The following is a 24,478-nucleotide window of genomic DNA, read 5'->3' as shown; positions in this document are numbered from 1 at the left end:
GATATTAATGGTATTAATAATTTATAGAGTTAAGAGTAATAGCAGTTAACAAAAAAGCAAATAAGGAAGAAATAGAAATAAGAGCTGCTCATTTAAAGACTTCCCAAGTTACCATTGTGAAGTATACCTTTGAGGGAAATCCACGTTTTCGGCTATATTTCCTATCAGGTTTCAGTTCCCTGCCATTCTGAGGAGCTCTGCCACCTTTCCCTTTTGGACTTGTAGTAACGTCAATGTCTGAAACCTGTTCTTGGGAAGCTGAATTCCCTAGTTTGTCCTCAATGCAGGGCCGAATTCTCAGACTAAAAGATGCCTCCTTTATTAAATAGTGTAGCATATTAATTTCTTAACACAAACTCCTGTTTAACATATAAGCCAGCCTTGTAAATAAATGCAAAAATGTCTCATTCCACCTTTTAAAAAATTTAACCCAAACCCACCCCCAAGAGGCAATAAATTTAATTATGCTTTTAAAGTTTCTGTAAAACAAACAGTTGCTTATTAAATTCAAGCAAGCATTACATCCATGACAAGCTCCAAGTGTGCAAAACTGCTAAAGCATATTTCAACATTTATTCTGGTATATAACAATTTACAAAAGGTCATAACTTTACACAATTATGAAGGAAATTCTCATCACAGTTAACACTTTGGATTTGAAAATGTAAATTACAATCAACTATACCATTTCTCATACTTCTCTGTTAAAATCCTTTAACCAGCTGACCCCAACCATCTGCTTCTGCTGGTATGTAAGGGAGAATTTTTCGCATCATTATGAACAGAAAACAATTTCCCACAACAGAATCCATTTTTCAAAAACTGTTTGGACCAAGCCCCCTGATTATTTCCTTAATACAAAGAAAAAAGTTCAAATTTGCTATCTTAAAAAAGTTTAAACAGGAAAGATAGGGAGGAGAAAAGAAGCAGGTAAATTTTGTTGAGAAGTAATAAAAGGAAACAAACCCTCAAATCCCTAATGCTGAATGGTATTTTGAAATACATTACAAATCAAAGATACAGGTGCTCATCCTTTCAAAAGCAAAGGCTTACTAGCACTAGGTGTTTAACAGTTACGAGTCCATAATTACAGTGCTGTTCCATAGCGCAGGGCTATCACATGCACTTCAGACCATCTGTTAAATAAAATGTTTAAAAGCAAAGCAGTTTTGAAATTTACTACATTTTATGAACTAATCTATCTTACAACCTTTTCTTTAAATTACTATTTTTCCAAGGGAACAAATGTTTTTATTAACTTTATAATCAGAAACCACAATACTTTTTCTTCTCTAAGAGTAAATAATGTCAATATTATTCTGTCTTTATTAGGCTTTATTTCAACTTTTTATACATCTAGCTTTGCTATAGTACTATACAGGATGTCAAATAAAAAAGAAAAATCTTAGCACATTTGAGATGAGTCCTCACCAGCAAATGAATGTGGAAACTTCTCCAGTTTAACATGCTTAGTAATCCTGAGTATCTCTAGTGATAGTAACGGCTCTCAAACCTGCAAGGAATTCTAACTTTGTCAATGCTGCTTAAAATTAGGAAAGCTGTGCTGAGCAAAACCAACTACAGACATTTCTGTACAATGACAGTCAGAATTAACTAGGTTTCCAATTCAAACTTTTAAAACTACTTTTAATGTTACCAATAAAGCTTTCAAACTTCCATGCTTAGCAACTAAATATACCATTAACAATTTGAGGGTTTCTTTCCTGGAATATACTTTTTATTAAAGAATGCCAAAAGCTGTCATCTTGAAAAATGGAGGAAAGCCTTAAATCTTCATTTCCAGAACTTTATTTCCAAAAAGCCGCTTACCGTGGTATCTGAAGCTTCAGACTGCACATCTATGTTTAGCGATGTGCTCTCAGCTACAGAACCAGATCCCACAGCTGAGTCTATAGTCCGAACATCCTCCTCCTCATTTTCTCTAGCCTGAAATATTTTAGTGGTATAAATCATAAAACTATTAAAAAGGGCAATAAAAATGTTATAATGGATGGCACGATTTTTGAAAATATGTTAACTCCTCTGGAGTGGCATCAGAATATTATCAATATTTGTACATGGTACATTCTAAAAAAACCAATATATATCACTTAAAAAGTCAAAAACTTACAAGGATTTTCTGGAGAAATTTCATATATGACTTTTCTTGTTCCTTAAGGTGTTCTATTAGATGAGTAAGGCGCTCAACATTAGCAGATCTTTCATTTTTCTCTACAAGATCTTCTCTCATAGAACTAGCTTTTGTAATATAGTCACGAATTTGAACAAGTCTGCTTACAATCTGCAGGGAAAATATTAAATAGAAAAGTAAGAATGGCAGTATACAACATATAAAGCCGAGCATAATTAACTTCACAGCAATAGTATTATACGTTTTTATTTCAAATAAAGGTAAATCAAGGATATAACTAGGTCTACCACACATATTTATGTATGCAAGAAAATCTGAATCAAGCTTAGATTTTAAAGATTAAAACAATGGTCAATAAACTTCAATCATCAATTTAAAATTTCAAAATTATTTTAGTTTATATTATCTGAAAATTATTATTGTTGTAGAGATAATTCTGTTTGCTTTTTTGTATCTGTGTAGTTGAGTGCCATGGTGCATGTGGAGGCCAAGGACAACTCCCATGGAGTTGGAGTTCTATTTTATGTGGGTTCAAGGTATTGGATCTTTAGACTTGCAGAATGTAGACAGCAGAGGAAGCCCTAAGTTAGTGAAGTCGTGAGTCAATATGTACAGATCAGAAAGGCACAGCCATGCATAGGACTCCAAGATCTCATACCCATGAAATACTGGCAAAGCCAGTGGTAAAGCTCTCCCCAGGAACCCAAAGTGTGAGTGTTTATGGTCAACTAATTAGTGTGTACAAGGACTAGCAACTGTGGCTTCTTTTTCCCAGATAGTTACAGCCTGAGCCCGCTCACTTATAGAGGCCACCTATCAAGACTGGTTAACAAAGCTCAACAGTGTGCTGTACCTAATAAACACACTCAGACTGAGATTCCGGATTAGCATTAGCAGAACCCCACTCAACCTGCTATCCTGCCCATGTATCAGTCCTTCCTTCATTCCTTTACTACCCCCAGTCAGGGTTCTAGGCCCCAATCAGAACCCCACCTGACTCTGTTTTCTTCATTCACTTACCACCCCTAGTCAGGATACCAGGCTCCAAGCAGTGCAGGTTGTTCCACTAAGCCATCTCTCCAGAACCCAAAATTTTATTTATGAAACAAATTGTTGAGAAATTATATACATATTCCACATGGGGGTGGGAGCATGCTTGCATGTCTGCACACATACAACAGAGGCACAGAAGATGAGTCTGTGGTACTGGTTCTCTCCTTGCATCTCTACATGGGTTCCAGGTTAATCACAATCAGGTTATCACAAAACGTTTACGCAGTAACCACTTTTACCCTCTGAGCCATCTCACTGTCCCTAAATATTCCGTTTAATCATTATATTTCTTTATAAATAATTGGTAGTATCATAGAAACTTAAAAGAACACTTTTGAAAATAGTTTCCAAAAATATCAGCATTGTTTTATTCTTTTTTTCATGATTTACTTTATTTTTATTTGTGTACGTGTACAAAGGCAGGTGCATTTGAGTAAAGGAGCCTGTGAAGACCAGATATATCTGATCTTCCTGGAGTCAGACTTTCAGGGGTTGTGATCTAATGTGTCCAAAGTGTATGCTGGGAACCAAAGTTGGGTCTTTCATAAGAGAAATGTGAGTCCTTCACCACTGAGTGTCTCTCCAGCTCTAAAAGCCATGTTTGTTTTGTTTTGTTTTGTTTTTTTAATTTTTATTTTTTTGGTTTTTCAAGACAAGGTTTCTTGTAGCTTTGGAGACTGTCCTGGAACTAGAGCTCGTAGACCAGGCTGGCTTTGAACTCACAGAGATCTGCTTGCCTCTGCCTCCCGAGTGCTGGGATTAAAGGCGTGCACCACAAACTGCCCAGCTCCAATAGCCACATTTGAATAAAGTTCTTTAAAAAACAAAACAAAATCATACTGTTTCTAACCCCGCTTTATTAAAATTAGCAATTTAGTGTTTGAAAATCAGAGAAGCTTTTTACATATTCATCTAAGGAGTAAACTATTATTCTATTTAAAATATATGGTACATTATTGAAGAAGGCTAGGGGAAAAACTAATTCTATTTAACTGAAATTCCTATATGCATAACCTAATACTTCTTCAAGATCTTAAGGTTTATACTTTGAGATCTGCAAAACCACCAACCAAATAATCCCATTTTACTACCTGGCTGCTCTCCATTGCAGGTTCTCCTCGCCCATCTTCTTCAGAGACTTGACAGTTTTGCAAAAGGTCATTACTTAAAGCAGAAGCAAACAGCTCTTTGCATTGTGCTGATGCAGTCACTTCTCTCTTTGGAAGACTTGGAGTAGCATCCTTGCTCTTGTTAGTATTAATCTGCATAGGTAAAAAGTTGAAGGGCTTTCGGTTTTCACTAAGCTGACGTTTGTTGTTAGCCGCTGTTGCTCTACCTTGAGAATCACTTCCAATACTTCTCTATACACAAAAAGGAAACCAAATCAAACAAATAGTAATCTTTCAACAATTTTACAAGATTTCAACATTCTTAGTTACAACACTAGATGATGAGGCAAGGTTTTATAAAAAAAAAGTTTTGAAAAAGCTTCAGATCTACAAAATCCTATTAAATTATCAAAATTTGATTGCTCTCTTATTCTCATTTTTTGAGATAATTCAAGTGATGAATACAAACAAGGCTAGTCTCATTAGTAATGTGGGCTGCATTATAATTCATATTGCTTAAAAATTTTTGTAGGTGTTGGCTCCAATAAATCAGTATTAATTAATAGGCTATAAACACAATGAATTAATAGATTATAAGCATAATGATTTGTCTACATGAAACACTACTTGAAAAAGCATTCAGTTTAACACTACCAATACAGCTGAGGTAGATTGTTTCCAAAGTATATTTTAGGCCATTCGTTTTGTCTCCAACAACAACACACACACAATCAGTTTACTACCTAGCAATGTGCATATGGCACATTTATATAATACCTGGCCATTTACATCAGCACTGCCATATTAGACTTGAACCTACTTTTCTGCATGTTTGGAAACCTCTGCAAAATTCAGATATGACAATAAAATACCGGTAAAAATACCAGCCAAGAGTTTATTATCAATTCTACTTGCCTTTAGATCTAAACTTTATTTTGGTGATTATAAGTCAGTTTTATTCTAAACTTTAGATAACTAAGCACATTCACAGTTATCCAATAAATGTACTAAACTTAGTAGCAATATCCAGTCAGCAACATCTACTCTGATAATGAAGTATCTTAAGCTAGCTATTAGAATAGTAATAGCCCAGAAAGACTTTTGGCAAATGTAAAAATACAACTTTGCTTCTAGCCAAAGACAGTACTATCATCAGTATTTAAAACTCTCTCCACACATACAGAAACTTTTAATCTTACCAATCATTTATTCTTAAAACATACTACTTATTTCATTTCAAGTATTTCCCATGGTTACAACTTATTTTGAAAAGAATTCACAAACCTGATCTAAATCACTGAAGTTTATCCGCTGTTTAAGTTTCTCTAGTTCTGCCTGCTCTGGAACAGACATCTGAGTCATATATCTACTGTGTGGAAACGTATGTGGAATCTTCGTTCTTCGCCTTCCAACTCCTGGTGATGACTCCGGAGAAATATCATTAGTTACCCTCTTATCACTTGCTACACCAAACTTTTTCTTATTCTTTTCTGATGATCTATTGGCTTTCTTCTGTTGGCCACCCCACTCCTTTAAAAAAGTAAAATCAAAAGTTAATCTGACCTATATCAAACCAAGAAAATAATTTGGTATGCTCAAAAAAACCAAAACAACTTTGATCTGGATATTAAAACACTAAGACATTTTTCACATACAAATACTCTCTTTAGAGGTGTTTATTTCTGTCAACCCATTTTCTCATTATTATATCTATCCTAATATTACAGCTTAGCCTTTAAAAAGTTTATTACCACCTATTATAGATAACAAATATTAAACTTCAAATCCCAACCCACAAATCAATTTATTTTTTCTTATATTTATTCTGATTGCCACAAACTATTTTTATTTACTTTTTTTATTTTTTTCCGAATATTTACATAAAGCGAGCTGTTCTCGAACTCAGGACCTCGGGAACAGCAGTCGGCGCTCTTAGCCACCTCTGTGGCTGCCCGCAAATCAATTTAAATATTTTCAATCGTTCCTTTTTTGTTTGAGATAAAGTCTTCTTCTAGTTCAAAATGACCTTGAACTCACCATATAATCCAGGTCAGCCTTGAAATCCTGATTCTCCTACTTCAGTCTGTCAAGTTCTATAAGACTACAGAGATATTCAAAAGCAATTCTAAAACCTATTCGATCTAGCCATCTGTTATGATACATATCTATCATCTCAACACTCAAGAAGCTGATACAAGAAGCTAGAGAGTTCAAAAGAATTAAAAATCAGTTTCAGCTATGTAGTGAAACTTTGTCTCAAAAAGGTAAAAAATTGTTTTTTTCTAAATTAAGTAGTGAAATAAATACATCTTTATTGTATCCTCCTTTAGATTACAATCCGTTTGTATAACAAAAAGAAGATACATATACATGGTTTTGGTTTCTTAATCTTTAAAATAAGCTACCTTAAAAATAAGATTAAAAATATTATCTTGAGTATTTAGAACAATGCCTAGTATTTGATAAGCAATAATATAACTATTATTGTTCTCATTAGTATTTTATGGGCAAAAAAATCTATTACATATTATCCAATACAGAATGAAATGTTATTTTAACTAGAAAATACTTTTACTCATATCAACGTAACCTAATTCATTCAATAGGAACAACTATACATTCCTACATTATCTTTCCACATTGGAAGACTCTTAGTTACCACTATAAAACCACTCAGTAAACTGTCCTCATGTATAAGAAATTTTGCCTCTCTAAGAACTGTTTCTCTATCCCATTCCATGTATGGGTATTCCTGTGAACCTTTTATACTAGTTAGCCCACCCTTACAGGCCCAGACGAATAAAAAAGAAATTTGTATCATAACTTTAAATTGGTCAGGATTTAACTTCTTCCATGACTGAAAACCTTCAAAAAGGCAGCCTCAGTATTTAACAAAACCAGAGAAAGAGAAAAGGCAGATCTGGAAGGGAAAGCTAGGTTAGGCAGGGGTTCTGAGAAGACAGGCAGAGTAGTGAAAAGCGATATTTGACAACTTGCAGTCTTTTCCATTTCCTAAAACTGAACTATACCCCTTCAACTTGGCTTCACAAAGCACTTTACACGAATGGCTAGTTTTAGTTTAAGCCAACTCATGCTTTCTATGAACTAAAACTAAAGTGACTTCAACCAATAATAAGCAGCACAGAGTCCCTTCGTATATTTCCCTGCAGTTTTTGTAGTTTCAGTAAATACAACTGATGGGAAAAATCTAACATTAGTAGTCAGCAATATACCATCTTCAGTAAGATATCATACCATATTGTTGAGTCGGTCATCCACACTCTCATTGCTCCAATTTGGTAAGTCCTGATCATGCATGACTTCTTCAAAAGGACCTCCTCCTGTGGCCATGTTGGCTTTAATAATTAACTCTGCAAAATAAGTAAAAACTAATCTTTTTAACACATAAAGATAAACTTTATTTTTAAATTTATTTATATTTATATTGTGTGTATGCATGTTTTTGCACGTAAGTACAAAGATCAGAGGACAACTTTCTGGAGTCAGTTCTCTCCTTCCACCGTGTGATCTGGGGATGAAACTTAGTCATTAGGTTTGAAGAACAGGCATTTTCATATGCTAAACTATCTTGCTGGCCCAAACTTCAGATTTAAATCATTCCATCAAATTTAGTAATATAAAGGAATCACTGAAACATGAATTTCAAGAACTACAATGTCAACCACATGCCACAGATAAACTGATTTATCTTCTATACATATTAACATGAGTTAAGCAGCAACATGTCTGTAATCTCAATACTAGGAGGTAGAAGAATCACATTGTTAAGACCAGTCTGAGGTAAGTAAGAGCTTTAAGATCTTGCTTCAAATAAAAAAGGACAAGTGCACTAAATATTTTTCAGAGTGCCTATTGCTTCATACTGCTATATTAATCTTCTGAAAGTCTACCAAACTCATAAATCCTCCCCGCAGAGGTTTTTGGTATTTGATTTTTTTTTTTTTTTGGTGGTGTTGTTTTGGGGTTTTGAACTCCATCCATCCATCCATCCATCCATCCATCCATCCATCCATCCATCCATCCATCCATCCATCCACTTATTATGGGTGGTAGTGCATGCCACAATGCAGATATGGAGACCAAAGCAACCTGTAGAAATCAATCTCTCCTCCTACATGGAACTTGAGGACTGAATTTCAGTTGTCAGGCTTTGTGAAAAGCATCTCTATCTGATGACCTAGGCCCTGTTTTATTTTTTGAGACCAGTCTTACTATGTAGCCAGGCTGGCTTTGTCTTAGCCTCCCAAGTGCTAGAATCAGAGGTATGGACCAACAAACCCAGCAAGATACCCCATGAAGGTTTTTCTTGTGGACATGAAAATGGTACTGAATATTAATTATGTCACGGTCAGAGAGGAGAAACAGAAGCAACAGAGTTGGAACAAAAGCACAGGGTCAGAAGTAGAAATGACCATGAGAAAAGGTTTCCAAAAGCTTATGAACAAGATTCTGGATTTTCACTAGCTATCAGATTATCATGTTGAAAGGGTGGCAGAAAAAGGTAGAAAAAAAAAATCAAGATAACTTTATTTAATATGGAAAAGTCACTAACTACAAACAAACAAAAAAAAAAAACAAACTTTTGGGCTGGAGAGATGGCTCACTGGTTAAGAGCATTACCTGCTCTTCCAAAGGTCCTGAGTTCAATTCCCAGCAACCACATCTGTAAAGAGGTCTGGCGCCCTCTTCTGGCCTTCAGGCATATACACAGAATATTGTATACATAATAAATAAATAAATTTTTAAAAAAATAAAGCAAAAAAAAAAAGAAAAAAAACCCAAACTTTTAATAGTCAGGTAATTTTACCAGAATCATTCAGTTAAAGAGCAAAAATTATAAATTCAATTTGCTCTGACTCTAAGACCCTAAATCATTCATTCCATTTAATAATATCAAATATCATCATCCATGGTAAAACAGGATTTATCTCACAGATATTTTAATGTTATAATATCTGTTAGAATAATATATTACTAATTATGCAGCATATTAAATTTTATCTAAAGATATAAAGTAGTATAAAATTCCACACAATATTAACTTGAAAAATCTTAAAACTCAAATCAAAACAAAACAATACTTGCTTACAGTTACATATATATTTATTCTAGGTTTCTTGTTTTGGGAGATGATCTGTCTTTTTGGTACTGAACAGGGAACCTGAGGCCTTACACATGGTAGGCAAGTGCTCTATCACGTCTATATGACATACCATTTAACAATTCTCTGAAACATTAGAAAGAAGCATATCTTATTCTATTTTACACATATATAGGTGTACTGCGTGTGTGCATGTGTGTATGTGTGTTCATATGTGGGAGGGTACATGTAGAGACTGGAAGACAATTTCAGGTGTCATCTTCAGTAACAGCATCCTTGGACACAGGGTCTCTCATTAGCCAGTTCACCAATTAGGTTAGACTGGCTAATAACCAGTATTGTCACACAAGTTTTAGGGACCACACTCAAGTCCTTGCACATTTAATGTAAGCATTTAGTGAGCCACCTCCTCAGCTCAAAAAAACATATTAGTCAACATTATTAAGACATGGAGAGCAATCTTATTAAAATCAGAATGCCACATATCTGTTACTTGGCACTATTCAATATTCTATCAAGCAGAAAAATAAGAAACACAAGGAATAATAGAGAAAAGAAAGAAGGTGGTATTCTTAAACAATATGCACTAAAAAAAATTACAGAACTTCAACATATCGCCGTAATGGTTTGAATATACATGGTCCCTTTAGACTCGTGTGTTTAAATACTTGGGCTATAGGGAGTGGCACTATTAGGAGGTATGACCTTGTTGGAGGAAGCGTGTCACTGTGGAGATAGGCTTTGAAGCTCAAGCCATGGCCATTGACAGTTCATTTCCTGTTGCCTTCAGATCAAGACGTAGAACTCTCAGATCCTTCTACAGCACCATGTCTGATGCAAGCTGCTATGCTCCATACCATGACAATAATGGACTAAACCTCTGAAACTGTAAGTCAGCACCAATTAAATGTTTTTCTTTATAAGAGTTACCGTGGTCATGGTGTCTCTTTCACAGAAATAGAAACCCTAACTAGGACAATCACCAATAACAACTTTAAAAGAAGAGGGAAAATGATGCACTTAATGACAAAATATATAATGAAGACTGGCACTTAATTCTATGGAGGAGAAATACAGTAACCTCTACTCTTTTCTCTGATTCATATATTTTAACATATACACCATTTTATTTGTTTAGGTATTTTGAGACTGGGTTTTTCTGCAGCTTTGGACCCTGTCCTGGAACTAGCTCTTGTAGACCAGCCTGGCCCCGAGCTCACAGAGATCCACCTGCTTCTGCCTCCCGAGTGCTGGGATTAAAAATGTGCGCCACCACTGCTCAGCTTCATTTACATCATTTTGTATTAGAAATATTCTTAACTTTTAAAATAATATCCACAGACAGGTATGTTCAGTTCAGTGAACATAAAAGTTACTTAATATACTCTAGATGCAATGGTATAACTTGAATTAATAAGGAATAGGAGCTCAAAAAAATAGGCAATAGAAGTAGGCCTGCATTTAAAAGCACTAAAAGTAAATTATTTCAAGAGGAAAAAATGGGACTGAGAAGATGGCTCAGCAGGTTAAGTACTTAACACACAAATCTAACAATCTGAGTTCAAATCCCCAGAATCCTGGCAAAAGCTGAAGGCAGTCATATCAACATCTATATTCCCATCATGATCCTATGGAAGAGATGGAGACAGGACAATCCCTGGAAATTTATGGTCAGCAGCAGTGACCAATAAGAAAGACTCAACCTCAAACAAGGTGGAAGATGAGAATCAACACCCAATGGTGTCCACTGACTTCCGTATTACTCCATGTTCCTGACACAAAGGTGGTTCTTAAATGGAGTATGCTGTGCTTTTTAAGTAAAGTAATAACTTTAATATAAAATAGGAATATTTTTGGCAAGAAGCTGGCCTTGGTAACCCATACCTGTAATCCCAGTACTAAGAAGGATAATTCAATGAAAGACTTCAGAGAAAACCTATCTCAAAACAAAAACAAAACACCAAAAATAAGACTGGTGATATAACTCAGTAGTATAGTTTGCTTAGCAAGTGCAAGACCCTGAATTTGTTCCCAATACTGTGAAACTAAAAATGTATTTGAAGAGAAAATGTTTACATTCTAAATTTATATTAAATTTTGAACTGAAACTCACAGCTTGTTCTAAAGATGTATTTATACATTAATGACTTTAAAGATTAAAACTATATAGTTTGGAGAAAATATCAAATTTTTTTTAAAAAAAATCTCTTCTCAATGGCTAATAAAGTTTTGTCTACTAGACCAGTGAGATGGTTCAGGTCATTCATTCAGTCTCCTTTCTTCACTGAGTCAATCCAGCAGACTCAGTACTGGTGTAGGGCTGTTGTAGCTTTGCTGAACCTGATAGTGAGTGGGTCAGTATCTTTAAGATGTAGCAGAGGTACAGGCAAATATGTATAACTTAGATAGGCATGCAAATAAGATTCAAAGCAATTAAGAGGGGAATAAGAAAATAACAACGGAGGGTATTATTGTGGATGAAAGCGTATGTGTGAGATTTGTGTCTTGAGTTTCTAGGAGGTTAAAAAGACTAGAGTGTTGTAATATGAGCGGTGGGGCTGCGTCCCCGGCACCCGGCCGCCCACATTGCTAGCTTATCCCCCGAAATAATTACACGGAAACTGTATTCTTTTAAACACCGCTTGGCCCATTTCTATCTAGCCTCTTCTAGGCTAGCTCTTGCACCTGGACTAGCCCATTTCTAATAATCTGCTGTAGCCCACGAGCTGGCTTACCAGGAATGATCTTAACCTGCATCTGCCTGAAGTGGGAGAACCATGGCGACTCTCTGACTCAGATTCTTTCTCCCAGCATTCTGTTCTGTTTACTCCACCCACCTAAGGGTTGGCCTATCAAGGGGCCTAGGCAGTTTCTTTATTAATAAGAAATCACTCTCATATCACTAGAGGACAGCCAAATGCATACTAGTGAGGTTTTGGAAGGATTCAGGCCTAAACAATTTACCAAAGGAATGGAAGAAGGGCAGGTGAGTTCCATTGTTCCCACAGCTATAAAGTGATCTACTAGGGTGAAAACTACTCTAACAGTGCCCCTAACAGATGGCCAAAGCTGCCTATAGATGAGAACTATCCAAGAAGATTCAAGAGAACAATGAATTGTAGAATATTGGGGCTCTAATACAAGTTGTGGCCAGGCTGCCTTGGTTCCTAGCAGTCCCTAGGGATACCAGGTCAATACCACCTATAGATGGATATGGAGCATGGTATAATAGGATTGAGATGGGCAATATCTCCCCAGAATATACTGTGCACATTTCTCCTGAGATTAGAATGTTTGCGTGATGGATGTTAAGACCCTACAACTCAAGATAGCACATTCTAGATCAGAATATGAAAAAAATCAAATTAGTAATGAGCTCAGCTATGGCTCTTTTTGTGGCCAGGTGTGGCTAATGGAGCAGAAATATGGTGGCTGCAGAACTGTCCCAGAGTGTCAGATCTGGAAAGCCCAACACAGAACAGGCCTGAAATCATCGCACCTTGCCACTCTCAACTTCCCTTTGCTCAGCGGGTGGGGAGGTGGAACAATTTACTGAGAATGGTTGCAGAGCATAGACCTAAAGGGCTTCCTATCCACACAGCTGTATCCAACAATGCCCTTTTAAGGAACAATTGATACAAACAGCATCTTTTTGAGTTGCACTGAACCTTACTGACTGTATCTCCTTAGATAATGTATCTCTGATACAGGTGCTGAATCCCAAGACCAACTAGCACATGCCTAGAACAGACAATGGTGGTCCTGCAGAGATCCTATCTAGGTGCTATTAAAAGGTCTAAATTAAATAATGCTAACCTGAGTACCTTCCAGATTTAGAAAAGCATCTGAAAATTCAAAAACCCAACTACAGGCACAAGGATGGGAAAATATACACATAAGGTACAGAGGCCAGGCACTCTTGGGAGTTTTATGGTTGGATAAGGCATAAATGATAGCGCTTACAATGGTGGAGAAAAGTCCTACAACAGCCTGTGCCGATGTAAGCAAAAACATCAGTTAAGGAGCTACTACCAGAGGCCACAAGACTACTAATAATACCAATACCATGGGCAAGTTACCTCTCTATGAGGTACAATGCGATCTATTGCCACTGATACTAGTTGTGAGACATAACTGGGTGTTAAGACCCTACAACTTAAGACAGCACATTCTGGATCAGAATATGGAGAAATCAAGTTAGGAGTGAGCTCCCTCCTTGCTGATCAGCATTCTTAGTGCCAAAAACCATTATGAAGGCTGGGGCTGGGAATTGTTGTCTACATCCTATTTAGATATGGTCACAAGAGTATTTAACACCATATGCACGCCAACAAAGATGTACCCATTGGTATAAGTGCCAAGACTTTGGTGAAGTATAAACACTTGTTTTTTAGTAAGATTTAAGACTTAACTCCAGAAAAGGGGAGTAAACTTTAAATTTGATACTGTAAAACCAACATGTGTAGCTAAGGAAGTCATAGACCCCAATAGGAAAGGTATGGCAAGCTATGTATATGATACAACTTTCAAAATTCTTCCCGTCAAAATTCTTTTCAACATTTATGTTTAAGCCCATAAACATTACAGTTACATTTATGCCCATAAACTATTGCTGCTGTCAACCTTGCTTGGCAGGGGAAGTTTATTTTTGCTTTAAACAGCAGCTACAGAAGAGATTCATAAGCAGTCCAAGTACTGAGAACAAGTCACTGTTGCTGTAACAAAGAGGTCCAGTATTCACCTCTAAGTGGAGAAAATAATCATACATCTGTGTGACTCTCCCCCTACCCACCCACACACTAGGCTCAGGAAACATTATGGAAGAGAGGGCTAAAAGTGTGCCAGAATACGGAAGAGGAGAAGTGATGGACTCTGTGCTCTGCTCAGCTGTTGTCATCTTGAAATCAGCGCATGAAACCCATGCAACACTGGGACCACTGACAGTCCCTCAGGGAAAGAAAGGCTCCTGAGGCACACATGGCCACTCCACTCTCCTAAGAATACACAACACTTAACAATAGTTGGGAGAAAAGAGACTGTTCTTCATTGGTGTACCTACAAGCAACCCTAAATTAAATTTGCTAGTTCAGCAAGATGAACTAGAATGGAATAATTTCTCTGATCTGTCCCTGCTCTATTACTAGGGTGAATTAGGTTCCCTAGAAAAAGTCATCAACAATATTTAATAACCTTAAATTTTAAATTTGTTTAAAGGGCACACTAATATAGAAGTAAATTAGCATAAAGCTAGAGCTGGTTATGGTGACTCGTGCCTGTACTCTTCACACTTGTGAGATGGAGGAAGGAGGCTATAGCAAGCTCAATGCCAGCCTGAGCTATAGGAGAGATCCTGCCACAACCAAAAAAGAAATACAGAAAGCTGTAGCTGGGGAGATGGCTCAGTGGTTAAGAGCATATACTGCTCCTGCACAGGATCTGAGTTCCATTTTCAGCACCCATATCAAGTGGCTCACAACCACCTGTAACTCCAACTATAGGCAATTTGCCACCCTCTTCTGGCCTTCATGGGTACCTGCAATCACATGCACCTAAACAACTATGCACACGTGCACACACACAGAGACGGAGACAGAAAAACAGACATGCAGGCAGGCATAACTGAAAATAAAACTATAAAAATAAAAAAGTGTAAAGCTAAATAAATACATGTGAATCAATTCTCAAATTAACATTCAGTAAATTTCTTAAAGGAACTAGTATCTCTCCTGTGAAATAGGAGGGCTGGGGAGTCAGCTCAGTTGGTAAAGCACTTGATAAAAAATAACGATCTGAGTTCAAATCCCCAACACTCACATCAACAGCTGACCACAATGGTATGTATGTACCTATAATCTTGACCCTGAGGGGAAGAACACAAACAGAAGATTCCCTGGGTCTTGCACTACCAAGACAAAATTAAACAAAAGCAATATACCCACAGAAGATCTTTCCTATTGCCCTTCCAATTAAAGACTTAAAAAAATAAAAATTCAATAAATGGAGTTGATGAGGTGGCTCTGAGCAGTTACAGGTACTTGCCACCAAGTCTAACATTTGAGTTTGATTCCTGAACACTATAATACAGCAAAGAACTGACTCTACAAGGTGTCCTCTGACTTCCATCTATGTGCCCAAATGCACACACAATAAATAAATGTCTTTAAAAGTTTTAAAAACTGAGCAAATTTCTAAAACTCAGGATATCTTTTTCAAATTGGAAAAACAAAAACAAAACTCCAAAGATTTAGTGGAAGATAAGACAAATAGTGAAATTTACAACAAAATGTAGCGTTCAATTTCAATTGTCAAGAAGTTTCAACAATGTGAGGCAAATGCAGGAAAAATCATTGGAAATTTGAGGCAAGCCAGGGGTACACAGAGAGACCTTATGTAAAAAAGGGAAAAGGCACTTAACCTCACAATGTAGCTTACTAACTGAACTTGTTATTGTATTAAGTCTTTTACCATATAGCTAACTGTGGTGTACATTTCTTCTTTTTATTGCAGCAATTAAAAAAAAGTTTATCTTAATGTTGTCTGAGTTAGGATTTCTATTGCTGTGAAAAGACACCATGACCACAGCTGTTGTGAGATTTGTACACTGTGTGAAGGGGTATTGTTGTGACTGGTGTAATAAAAAGCTAAATAGCTAGAAAGGTTAGACAGGATTTCTGGGGACAGAGAAGACTCTGGGAAGAAGGTTGGAATCGCCAGTCACATAGAGAGGAAACAGGAGGTGCAAAATGGAAGATAGGCCATGTGATAGAATGTAGATTAATATAAATGGGTTAATTTAAGCTATAAGAGCTAGTTAAGAACAAGCCTACACTATAGGCCAAGCTTTTATAATTAATAATAAATCTCCCTGTCATAATTTGTAAGCTGACAGTCCAAAGAAAAATCTATTACACACAAACTCTTATAAAGGAAAACATTTAATTGGAGTGCTTACAGTTTCAGAGTTTTAGTCCTTTATCATCATGGCAGGACAAGGCAGCATGCAGGTAGACATGGTACTAGTAAAGGAGCTTAAGAGTTCTACATCTTGATCCACAGGCAACAGGAAGTAAACTGTGACATAGCCATAGCTTGAGCATAGAAGACCTCAAAGCCTACCCCCACATACTTCCTCCAACAAGGCCACATCTAATCCAAGAAAGCCATACTCCCTATAGTGCTAATCCCTTTGGGGACATTCTTTTCCAAACCATCATATAGGTGTTTTGCCTGGATATATGTCTATATATGCCATGTGTATCTCTGATACCCCCATCCATGGTTACCAGCTCCTATCAGACCCTTCCAACAGATTACAAACCAACTACCTACCTACACATCTTCCCATCGGTTCCAAAACATTCCTCTTCTGTGTCAATAAAATCTAAAATCAGTCTTAAAGCACCAATTCCTATCAAATCCCTTCTAAATAATGATGTTCCTTTTCCACTCTTCTGGCTAACTCAGAAAAAATAACTATCTGCCGACTATTTTTATTAACTAATACTCAGCTTTCCCTCTTTTAAAAGGTATACATTAAAAACACTACTCTCTACCTTGTTCATCATGCACTATCCCACCCTCGATAACAGTGACTCCTAGTTTTGCTCACCATTCCCTGCTGTGGTGATCTGAATACAACTGATCCCATAACCTCACAGGGAGTGGCACTATTAGGAGGTGCGGCTTTGTTGGAGTGGGTATGGCCTTGTTGGAGGAAGTGTGTTACTGTAAGATTGGGTTTTGAGGTTTCCTGTGCTCAAGATACCGCGACTGTCTCAGTTGACTTCCTGTTACCTGCAAGACGTAGGACTCTCAGCTTCAGCACCATATCTACCTGCAGGCCATCACACTTCCCATCATGATGATAATGAACCTCTGAAATTGTAAGCCACCACCTCAATTAAATGCTTTCCGTGGTCATGGTGTCTCTTCACAGCAATAAAAACCTTAAGACACCTGCTTTTATGAACTGTGAGTATATATAATTTCTCTAAATGTTAGTCTCGATTCCAAAGCCCATTTTATCTTCCTCATTCCAATACCTTTTTCACTCTGGTAATTTGTTCAAGATAAGGAACTTAAATTTCCTCTCTGATCCTACTTCTTGCATTCTACTATGTCACAGCATAATTTTGCGAACCTGTTCTTGATTCTGAATACTTCAGTTCCCTGTCTATTTTCTTCTTACCTTTTTAATCTTTTGCACTCTTACTCACAAACCATGGAATTATTATAAAAATGTCTTCCTAGCATTTCCTACCTATTTGCTCCTTCTGCTAACTCTAGGAAAGCAATTACCTGCTTTGTTTCTACACATACCCTGTCAAAGTGGTATTGAGTTTGGTTTGACTTTGACTTTGTTAAGGCATATATACGATATGATACACCATCATGGGGTAATGCATCTTGTCTATTTTACTCACTGCCTTATCCCCAAACATTTGTCATTACACAATACATTAGAAGCACTCAAATTTATAAAATCAATGTATTATTATTATGCATTGCCTGTCAACTTCAAATCAAATTCCCTAATATGACTATTCCTTTCTGGTTTTTCCACCACAGCTGATATCTGTTTCTTACCAATCGAATAAATTTCACTGAGAAATTCCCAAGTGAATTCAGTCAATTACCCTGTTTTTTCATTCCTCGTATCTATCTTCCCTAATTTTTTCTTTTAGTAAAAGTATTTTATAATAATTATCATTCTTTTTATCTCACAAAATGTCAACTACAATGCAGTCATTTAGCAGTAAGCTCTCACATTTGACTTTTCCTAACTTTCTATTCTATTTTGTTATGATCTTCCAGCATAAAAACAAAACACTGAGAACTGTCAACTGAGACATAAATCAACTACCAGTCTGTAGTTCTGCATATCAGTCTCATTTCTGTTCCTCATAAGGGAGTTTGAATATTTGTTTGCTTTCACAGAAAGCAAGAACAAATTAAACAATTTTTAAAATAGGCTATTTTAGCAGGTCATGGTGGTTCACATCTATAATCCTAACCCTTGGGAGGTGGAAGCAAGTAAATCAACAGTTCAAGGACATCCTCAACGACACCAGCCAAGGGTACAGAGATGCTGTTTCAAGCACAAAAAGAGAACAGGGGCTAGAGAGATAGCTCAGAGATTAAGGGTACTTGTTGCTCATTAGAGGGCCCATGTTTGAGTCTCAGTGCCCACACTGTCCTCACAATCATCCGTAACCTCAGTCCCAGCGAATCTGACACCCTCTCTGACTTCTGCTGGCACCAGGCACACAAATAGTGCAAAGACATACATTAAAACAAAACACTCACACATAAAATTGTAAAATAAATGAATCTTTTAAAAAATTTTCTTGAATTTTTTACATATGTTTGTGGGGGTTTGGGTTTTTGTTTTTTTTGAGAAAGGGTGTTGTGGGAGCTACGGGCTGTGTCCTGCCACCCAGCTACCGCCACTGGCTAGCTTTACCCGAAATAACAACACACAAATTGTATTCTTTTAAACAGTGCTTGGCCCATTATATCTAGACTCTTCTCGGCTAACTCTCACACCTGGACTAGCCCATTTCTAATAATGTGTGTAGCACCCCAAGGTCCGCTTACCAGGAAGATTCTAGCCTATGTTCATCCTGGGTCAGAGCTTCATCATGTCTGCCAGAGAGAGGAGAGGAAATGGCGTCTGTCTGAGGCATTTACCTCACTTCCTCTTCCTCCCAGCATTCTGTTCTGTTTACTCCACCCACCTATGTTCTAACCTATCAGGGCCAAGTAGTTTCTTTTTTAATTAACCAATGACCTTCCTCCATCAAAAGGGTCTGACTGTATAGGGTAGAATAAACTTGAACTTCTGACCCTCCTGTCTCACCTACCCAATTCCTGGGATTAGAGGTATATAGCACTTGCCCGGTTTTTATTAAAAATACATGGGAGAAACAAACTCAGATTCTTTCTGCAGATATATACATATATTTTTTTAAAAGACCAATTACTTCTAAAACACTTTAGACAAAATTCCTTCTAGTTTTCATCCTTTAGTGATTATATTTCCTTTCTAAATAGCATTCCACATATCCCAGGCTGGCCTCAAATTTGGCTATGTAGCTTTCAGTATGGCCTTGAACCTTCAGTCTCTGCTTCCCTAAGGCCAGGATTACGAGCATTCACCACCATTCCTGTTTATCTGGTGTTGGAGAACAAACCTAGGGCAATAATAGTGTATGCTAGGCACGTACTCTATCAATTAAGCCAATCCCCAGTCCTAGCCATTTATCCTCTACACAGACCTTTCCGAGACAGGGTTTCTCTGTGGCTTTGGAGCCTGTCCTAGAACTAGCTCTTGTAGACCAGGCTGGTCTGGAACTCACAGAGATCCTCCTGCCTCTGCCTCCTGAGTGCTGGGATTAAAGGCGTGCGCCACCACCACTTGGCTCAATTTCTTTTAACTTTAACTGAATTTATATTCCCCCAGCACTAACTTATGGAGCAAGGCACTGTGCCCAGAACTAATGTTCAAAGTAATTTTAGATAACTAAACCAATGTCTGTCAATTGTGGGCATAAAAAGCAGAGGAGACTGTGAGAAAAAGATAAAGCCAACCAAGAAATTCAAAAGGCCATAACTTGAGAAGAGGGTCTACCCAAATACTTGTCATACTACAAATACAAACTCAAATGATCTTGAAAAAATTCTGTCAAAACAAAGGAATCTCAGAAAGTACTGTATAATATTTTTTTAACTTAGCTACTAGGAATTGCACGACTGTTTTCTAACGAAGGAAGAATACTCCACAACGGCATGTCAATGGGAAGAGGAAGAGCAGAGACCTTCGATCCTGCACCAGTTTCTAGACTGCAAGCCCCAGCATTAAGTGTTCCCAACTTTAATACAAAGGAAACATACCAATGTGTCAAGTAAACTGTTTAGAAACAAAATTTTCAGAAATACCTTTCTGTTCCACAGTTCCAAGCACTTAGGGTTAGGAACTGCTTATTAGAAAAAAAGAATCACCAGTAAATTCTTACACTTATAAGTACAGAAAACAAACACTAATATTTCAGATAACCAAGTGTAATCTTTAAACACTCTTTTACCTTCTCATAGACATTTAGGTACCCCAACTCTCTTAAGATCCTTCCACACAAGGTGTAACATCCACTTTGGAATATAATGAAAAAAAGCCTCATTACCATTTAAAAACCCACGAAGACGTTTACTCCCTCTCCTAAGTCGTTAACTCCCCGTTACTCAAACCGTTCAAGAACTTGTTACTCTATAATCTTTTTAGAAAGTCTCAGAAGAATAATTTTTCCATGACATTTACGAGGTGTACCTTCAACTTCAAAATCAGAATTGGCGTCGGCAGCCAGTGGCCCAGACCAGGAAGGTGATGGAGAAAGGCAGAAGCAGGTGCACCCTAGTAACCAGAGAACACAGAAGGCAGGGTCTGGAAAGCGGTTATGGGGCGGGGGTGGTAGGGGCACCCAGAAAGCCCGCTTCTTCTAGCGCCAAAACACGATCTGTTACCTAGTTAACACAACACTTAGCTAATAACAGCCATGGAGGAGGAGTTGCTTTGTTTCGATTGTTTTTTTTTTTTGGGGGGGGGGGACGACGACGACGACAAGGCGAGCTGCGCAGGAGCGGGCAGCAGATGGAAAAAAAGTTCGTTCAGGCATGCGCCCAATACCTAATACCTAGTCCCGAACTGCAGTTTCTGCAGAGCAAGAAACGCTATCTGGATCCCTCCGGGCCTCTCGGTGCCCCCGATTCTAGATTTCGAAGCCATCGGATCTGCAGGAAGGGATGGCGAAGGGGCGGTGGGAGGGGCGCGGAGAAAGGTTATTAAATTAACCTTCTCTGCGCGAGGAGCCACTAGCTGGAGGCAGGAACGCCTACCCGGGCCTTTCTGCTCCAAGAACACAAGCGACAGCAGAAAGTGCGTGGTGGACCCGGGTGGCAAACGCTCTCCACCCAGGATTCGGGCCGCGGGGGAGGGGGGGGACTCACCCGATGAAATGTGACGGGTAGGGTGGGAGGGCGGAGGGAGGGAGGCCACTAGGCCGCAGGCCGCCAAGGCCTGCTTCTCTGAGAACGCACCACCCCAACAGCAGCCCGGCTTCCCCTCCACCCTGCAGCACCCGGGCACCGCGTGAGGGGGTCCCCGGGTCAGGCCGAGGTGACAAGACTGTGCAGGCGCCAGCGCGTCCCCAAGGCGCTCACCAGACATGGTGTCAAGTCAGGGGCTGAGAGGCGCCGATGTCAGCCGAGGGGGGCGACGATCGCGCATCCAGGGGACCTCAGAGCCGAAACGGGCAGGCGTGGCCCCAGAAGCCCGGCCCGGCGCCTCCCGGCTCTAGGGCCCGCGGTTGCCAAGGGCCGCAGACGCGCAGGCATTACCTGTAAACGAAGGCGCCCCTCCTGCCGAAGGCGGAGTGGCAGTCGGCCCCCACAGGAGCCGCCGCCGAGTCGAAGACCGCGGCCGGGACACCCACAAGTTCCCTGACTGCCCAGAGCCCAATGGCCGCCTTCTCTACATTAGCTACTAGGCGCCAACCGCCGCAACCACCGCCATCTTAGGACCTCATTGTGGTGGGAGAAGAGGGGCGGGGGAACTGCAGAGGGGGGCAACGCTCGGAGAGACGTGCGCCGTCTCCTCGGCAACGGCCGCGCGGGGGCGAGAACTCGCCGGGGCTGGAGCCGCAGTGCGAACCCGGGGCGCGCAGGACTGGGGTCACGTGACGCCCAGGAGCCTGTGGTGTCACTTTGGGCCTATTGAACCCAAAAGAACGACATGAAACTACATATCCCAGAATGCCAACTCATCCGGGTACCCGAATGTACAGAACTACAAATCCCAGCATGCCGTGCGCCTTCTAGGCTCGAGGCCTGTGCCCGACTATATTGATATTGAGTGCTTTAGTTCTTGGAGGAGCTGGGAGACTGCTTTCTGATTTTCCGTGGAGGCTTCAGCTCCAGATGGAGACTGAAGGACTAGGAAAGTCCTGGATTCCTATCCACAATACTGCCTCGAAGGACACTGTCGGGCCTTTGCAATCTAACCACTAAATTTTAACAAAGAAATTAAACCCACAAAGAAATTAAAATTCAAGTTTGCTGTGCTCTTGTCATATCTGATTAGTCGGTGGAAGAATCATAAATATTTGCAAAGGTCATAGCCTCTTGGAATGCTGTCCCGCTTCCTTGTTGATAGAAACAGATGGTTTTTAAAGCAGAGTTTTATCTCGCGGCGTTTTCTCTGAACCTGTAGTCTTCGAATTCCTCTTTAATTTATATTCTTGACAGTTGTATTAAGGTTAGTAAATGAACAGATAATGGTTTTAAAACAGCACAAAAATTCAGTAAGCTTGCAAGGTTTTCAATATGCCAGGCTGCAAAGTTAGAATACCTGTCAATTTTAGTTCAGTACAATGACGTGAACAGTTTGTAATTGTGGGATGAGGTTTTTAAATTTACGGTAGGTAAGCAGGAAAGAATAGGCTTCTGGGTTTCCACAATAAATTGTTTCCCTCAATTGCCAACAAATTGTTTACAAAACAAAAAACAGCACAGCTGTCTCAGAGCACAGTCATAACAATAAAACTTCCAGCCCACTACAATGTACTACAATTTACTCCTGTGTCCAGGTTCTCTGTCAGTGGAACGATCCTTGCTCATTCATTTTAGTTCCTTTTTGAGGCAATGTCTCGTGTATCCCAGGCTGGCCTCAACTCTCTGACTGCAGATCCTTCTGCCTCTGGAATGCGGGGTGTGCATTGCTGGAAATCAAACCCAAAGTTTCAAGCATGCTGGGCAAACTTTCTATCAACTGAGCTACCTGTCCTGTCTGTCTGGGAGTGGATATTGAACTCAGGGCTTTTCAACATGCTTAGCAAGCACTCGACAACTGGCCTATATCTTTAGACCTCCTTTTGCTTCTGAGTCTCACAAAGTTGCCTACACTGGACTTGAACTTCGACATGGTGGGCTTTTTTTTTTTTTTTTTTTTTTTTTTGAGAGTGCGTCTTAGAGGACCTAGGGGAAGGAGTGGAGATGTGTGTGAATGTGAGCAAAATAAATTGCATGATACTTACAAAAAAATTTATTAAAATTCTTTTTTTTTGGCGGGCGGTAGTGGCGCACGTCTTTAATCCCAGCACGTGAGAGGCAGAGGCAGGCGGATCTCTGTGAGTTCGAGACCAGCCTGGTCTACAAGAGCTAGTTCCAGGACAGGCTCCAAAACCACAGAGAAACCCTGTCTCGAAAAAAACAACAACAAAAAAATACTGTATATTTTAAAAGCCTTTCCTCAAACTAAAATACCAGCATCATCAGTTTTTGTAGGAAAAGAGGAAAAGAAGGTGAGAAGTTGTAAAATTATTCCAACTTCCAAAAATTTGGCTTGTATACATAGAGTCATACCTTAATTTGGAAATGAATCGATTTGGTATTAGTAATATCTGATTGTGCCAAATAAATGAAATAGGCAGAAGTGCTTTAGTAATTGGGGGTTAAGTTTATATTATCTTGAAAATAAGAGTGTCTCTAGGATTTCTGTGTAGGATGAAACAAGATGAAGCCATCCATAAAAATGTGGGTGGGGGACTAAGGATGGGGAGAGGGAGGACTTGAAAAATGAATTTCCATTTTCTGAATTCAGGAGGAAAATTGAACATGTTTGTTGAAATATTGAGAAGTATAAATGGCTGGCGTGGAAGGAAATGGATTATGCCATGAATTCACAGGACGTTCAGAAAAAGCAATGGCCAACACAGAAAGCAGACTGGCAGAAGTACAGATTCATGTCAGGTGAGGCATGGGGGAGGCTGGAGAAGCTGTTACTGGGTCCAAAGTGTAGAAAGCCATCCCTACTGATCTGAAGAAGTTGGACTTCGTTCCACAGGCCATGTGAAACTATTTGAGACTTTGGAAGCGGTTCTGTTTGGTTGCTTTGCAGTTCTGGAGAGAGAACCTAGGGCTTTGCACATCGTGGGCAAGTGATGTTCTACTGCTACATTGCCAGCTCTTGTTTTTCTCTTTGTTTGTTTGTTT

The 24,478-nt window shown here is 38.9% G+C and overlaps 2 protein-coding genes across 22 annotated transcripts in view; one reads left to right on the top strand and one right to left on the bottom strand.

The window, feature by feature from the left end:
- Positions 1 to 22,112, bottom strand: part of Pcm1 (pericentriolar material 1) — a 95,776-nt gene extending 73,664 nt beyond the window's left edge. For 7 of the 21 annotated variants that reach the window (XM_026786980.1, XM_026786989.1, XM_026786982.1 and 4 more), the window contains exons 1-6: positions 21,827 to 22,110; positions 7,570 to 7,685; positions 5,599 to 5,844; positions 4,297 to 4,566; positions 2,132 to 2,302; positions 1,831 to 1,947 (exon numbers count right to left, since the gene is read on the bottom strand). In XM_026786980.1, the coding sequence (XP_026642781.1) occupies positions 1,831 to 1,947; positions 2,132 to 2,302; positions 4,297 to 4,566; positions 5,599 to 5,844; positions 7,570 to 7,665 (900 nt within the window). In that variant the 5' untranslated portion in view covers positions 7,666 to 7,685; positions 21,827 to 22,110. Of the gene's footprint in view, positions 1 to 1,830; positions 1,948 to 2,131; positions 2,303 to 4,296; positions 4,567 to 5,598; positions 5,845 to 7,569; positions 7,686 to 21,826 lie in introns of those variants that run through there. The other 14 variants (XM_026786985.1, XM_026786988.1, XM_026786991.1 and 11 more) reach the window with 7 other exon arrangements.
- Positions 22,113 to 24,103: 1,991 nt separating this feature from the next.
- Positions 24,104 to 24,478, top strand: part of Fgl1 (fibrinogen like 1) — a 44,558-nt gene continuing 44,183 nt past the window's right edge. Inside the window, exon 1 of the mRNA XM_026786884.1 lies at positions 24,104 to 24,235. Within this exon, the coding sequence (XP_026642685.1) occupies positions 24,148 to 24,235 (88 nt within the window). The 5' untranslated portion in view covers positions 24,104 to 24,147. The remainder of the gene's footprint in view (positions 24,236 to 24,478) is intronic.

This window comes from Microtus ochrogaster, linkage group LG7_11 (genome assembly GCF_000317375.1).
Source record: "Microtus ochrogaster isolate Prairie Vole_2 linkage group LG7_11, MicOch1.0, whole genome shotgun sequence".
NCBI classification, from domain to species: domain Eukaryota; kingdom Metazoa; phylum Chordata; class Mammalia; order Rodentia; family Cricetidae; genus Microtus; species Microtus ochrogaster.
The sequence above is the reverse complement of the archived record's forward strand: the minus strand, read 5'-3'. Positions and strand labels throughout refer to the sequence as shown.